Below are 3,466 nucleotides of genomic sequence, written 5' to 3' on the forward strand. Positions count from 1 at the left end.
GAGAATACACGGTATAAAAATACATAAAACTTGCGTGCAAATGAATTAATGTAATGCAGAACTACTGTTAGGTACGCGGGTTTTTCAGGGACACCTAATCTGTAGCCCCGCCAGCTCTGAAGCTCTGATTGGCTCCGCCTATGTATGCTGTTTGAGTTAGAGATAGCACGAGTGGCGGCGACCCCCAAGAGTTAGAGGACCCAGTTAGTTCCAGTAGTCCAGGCGAGAGAGTGGTGGATGAGTCTGCTGTTGTAGCAGCGTCGAGGCTCCGTAACGTTAGCTGGGACTGACGCCTTGTTTCTTTAGGCTAACTAAGTTAGCTTTAGCCAGGCAGGGAGCTGCTTTCTCTGGTGAACAATGGATACAACAAAAACATAGAGCTAAAATATATATATATACATATACACACACACACATATGGCATCCCACACGGGATCACACTTGAAACAGGCAGATAAAAAGAGAGGGCACACTGCTCACCACATACCTGGATGACGCAGAGCGCGAATCCACAACTTTACAATAAAGGTGTAAAACAGGACTTGCTGTGTCTCTGTGATCCTGTCCTGTTGATGGTAGCCTACTCGTGGACATTGCGCCGTCATCACGTGCTGTAGTGGGGGGCTGCCGCCTGCCGCCTTGATAATCCTGCATAGGGGCCCGGTGTTGGCTCGTTACGCCGCTGCATATAAGAGATGAGATGACTGACAAAATCAGGAGTAGCCTACGCCTCCACAACAACAACAGAAACACTGGTGAATATAAAATAAATAAAAAGGAAACTTGTTTTGGGGAGAATAATAATTATTAATATAATATATTAATGAATTACTCTGGGCTGAGATTTCCTAGGAACCAAAAAGGCTCAGGATGCTGCAGATGTTGGTACAATATGAAAACAGCTGGTGGGTTTAAGACACAAAATAATAATGTATTGAATGAATCAAATATGAACATATCTGTCAGTGGCTTGTTGATCTTTACATTGTTAGTTAATTTCCTCCTGGACACACACACAGAGAGACGCACACAGAGAGACGCACACAGAGAGAGAGAGACGCACACAGAGAGACGCACACAGAGAGACGCACACAGAGAGACGCACAGAGAGACACACACACACACACACACAGACACACACACACAGAGAGACACACACACACACACACACACACACACACACACACACACACACACACACACACACAGAGAGACACACACACACACAGAGACACACACACACACACACACACACACAGAGAGACACACACACACACACACACAGAGAGAGACACACACACACACACACACACACAGAGACACACACACACACACACACACACACAGAGACACACACACACACACACACACAGAGACACACACACACACACACAGAGAGACACACACACACACACAGAGACGCACACACACACACACACACACACAGAGACGCACACACACACACACACACACACAGAGACACGCACACACACACAGAGACACACACACACACACACACACACACACACGGTTTAATAAAGGACTTATTGGACTTTAACTTGTCATTGCACTTACAATAACGAGCGTAGCTGTCCTCAATTCAGGTCGTCCTGTACGTCTCATCTCTGTTTTTTCCTGCATCAACCGTGAGCGTCCGTGTGTCCGTGTGTCAGTCGGGGGGGAACGGAACGACAGCCCCGCCCGCTGCAGACAGCCGAGAGGATTGAAACAGCTTTCAGCTTTCATTCAGCTTTTTCGTTACAGCGTACATTGATGTTAAAATGTCTTCAGGTTGGCAGGACGGTCTGAGATGTTCTGCACGGTCTTTCGCTGTACGTTTGTTGGTAAATGTGAGACGTTCGAGTCACACACGTCTCGTCTTCATATCAGAAACTAGGAAATGATCAACCCGTTCTCTCGTGGTCAGTGGCTGCTGGTGGGATGCTGGGATTGTGTGAGTAATGAAAATGCGACAGGGGGCCCCGGCTGTCAATCAATGTCTTCCAGTGATGCTGGCCCCTGATTGGACCAGGCCCGTAAGCAACCCCGTACCCTGCTCACCGATAGTTACACGTCTGAATCTCTCAATTCTCATTGGCTACCCACCAACGTAGCAGGTAGACTGACAGTGTTAACCGCCAATTCACCCCATCTGGTGGGCGGGTGTTGATTCCATGCCTGATTCACCCTGTTTACGATTTCATTTTGAAATAACTTTTAAATAAAAATCATTTTTTAATGAGTTACGAGCCGACTTCATCACAAACGCTACTACTGTCTTCTGAGTTTTGAACGTAGACGGTATAAAATAGGTTTTAAGGCGCTGCAGTGCTGAAGCCTCTGTGTTTACAGGCTGCTGGTGATGCTCAATGTGCTACAAGGGGCCCAAACACATCTCTGTTTGGTGCTGCCAGTATGTTTGGTTTTGTCACGGTTCATGTGTGCAGTAAACTTCACACTCGGTGAGAAACCAATCATGGCAGAGAATCGTGCAGGTCGTCACCTGGACACGACCACTCGTTGACATCTACCCTTTACGTGCACAATACAAACGTTTTATTTAGTTATTTATATTAAGCTGCCTTTGCTTTCCTGTCGCTGCAGCGGTGATAAAGATGGAGGGCGGGACGGACTTTGACCTGCAGGTTCTGGAGGTCCCGACGGCCGCAGCAGCGTCCGGCGGCGAGGCGAGCAGCGCTAACACTAACGCTAACCCTGCAGCCGCCGCCGCCACCTCCTCGGGTGAGAAGAGTCTCGGGGAGGCGAGCGGAGGAAAGGTTAGCGGTCCGACGGGCTCGGAGACGACGGGGAGTCGGATGGAGACGGCGGCCGCCAGAGAGAAGGGCGGGACTAAAGACTTGGAGAAGGTGAGAGGTTCTGCTGGCCCAAAATTCTCAAATAGTTTATTCTTCTGAAGAAAACCCGTCAAACATTGAAACTAAAACTTCAAAAGCATCAATCAACATCACGAGTCAATTAATCTCTCTCTGTCTCTGTCTCTCTCTCTCTCTGTCTCTCTCTGTCTCTCTCTGTCTCTCTCTCTCTCTCTCTCTCTCTCTCTCTCTCTCTCTCTCTCTCTCTCTCTCTCTCTCTCTCTCTCTCTCTCTCTCTCTCTCTCTCTCTCTCTCTCTCTCTCTCTGTCTCTCTCTCTCTGTCTCTCTCTCTGTCTCTCTCTCTCTCTCTCTCTCTGTCTCTCTCTCTCTCTGTCTCTCTCTCTCTCTCTCTCTCTGTCTCTCTCTGTCTCTCTCTCTCTCTGTCTCTCTCTCTCTCTCTCTCTCTGTCTCTCTCTCTCTCTCTCTGTCTCTCTCTCTCTCTCTGTCTCTCTCTCTCTCTCTCTCTCTCTCTCTCTCTCTCTGTCTCTCTCTCTCTCTCTCTCTCTCTGTCTCTCTCTCTCTCTCTCTGTCTCTCTCTCTCTCTCTGTCTCTCTCTCTCTGTCTCTCTCTCTCTCTGTCTCTCTCTCTCTCTC

The 3,466-nt window shown here is 48.5% G+C and overlaps 1 protein-coding gene across 1 annotated transcript in view; it reads left to right on the forward strand.

The window, feature by feature from the left end:
- Positions 1-2,874, forward strand: part of LOC144514401 (serrate RNA effector molecule homolog) — a gene marked incomplete at its 3' end in the record, with an annotated part of 9,315 nt that extends 6,441 nt beyond the window's left edge. The window contains exon 6 of the mRNA XM_078245525.1: positions 2,605-2,874. Coding sequence (XP_078101651.1) covers positions 2,605-2,874 — 270 coding nt within the window. The remainder of the gene's footprint in view (positions 1-2,604) is intronic.
- Between the last annotated feature and the right edge of the window lie 592 nt (positions 2,875-3,466).

The sequence above is a fragment of the Sander vitreus genome, unplaced genomic scaffold, assembly GCF_031162955.1.
Source record: "Sander vitreus isolate 19-12246 unplaced genomic scaffold, sanVit1 ctg565_0, whole genome shotgun sequence".
Classification (NCBI taxonomy): Eukaryota; Metazoa; Chordata; class Actinopteri; order Perciformes; family Percidae; genus Sander; species Sander vitreus.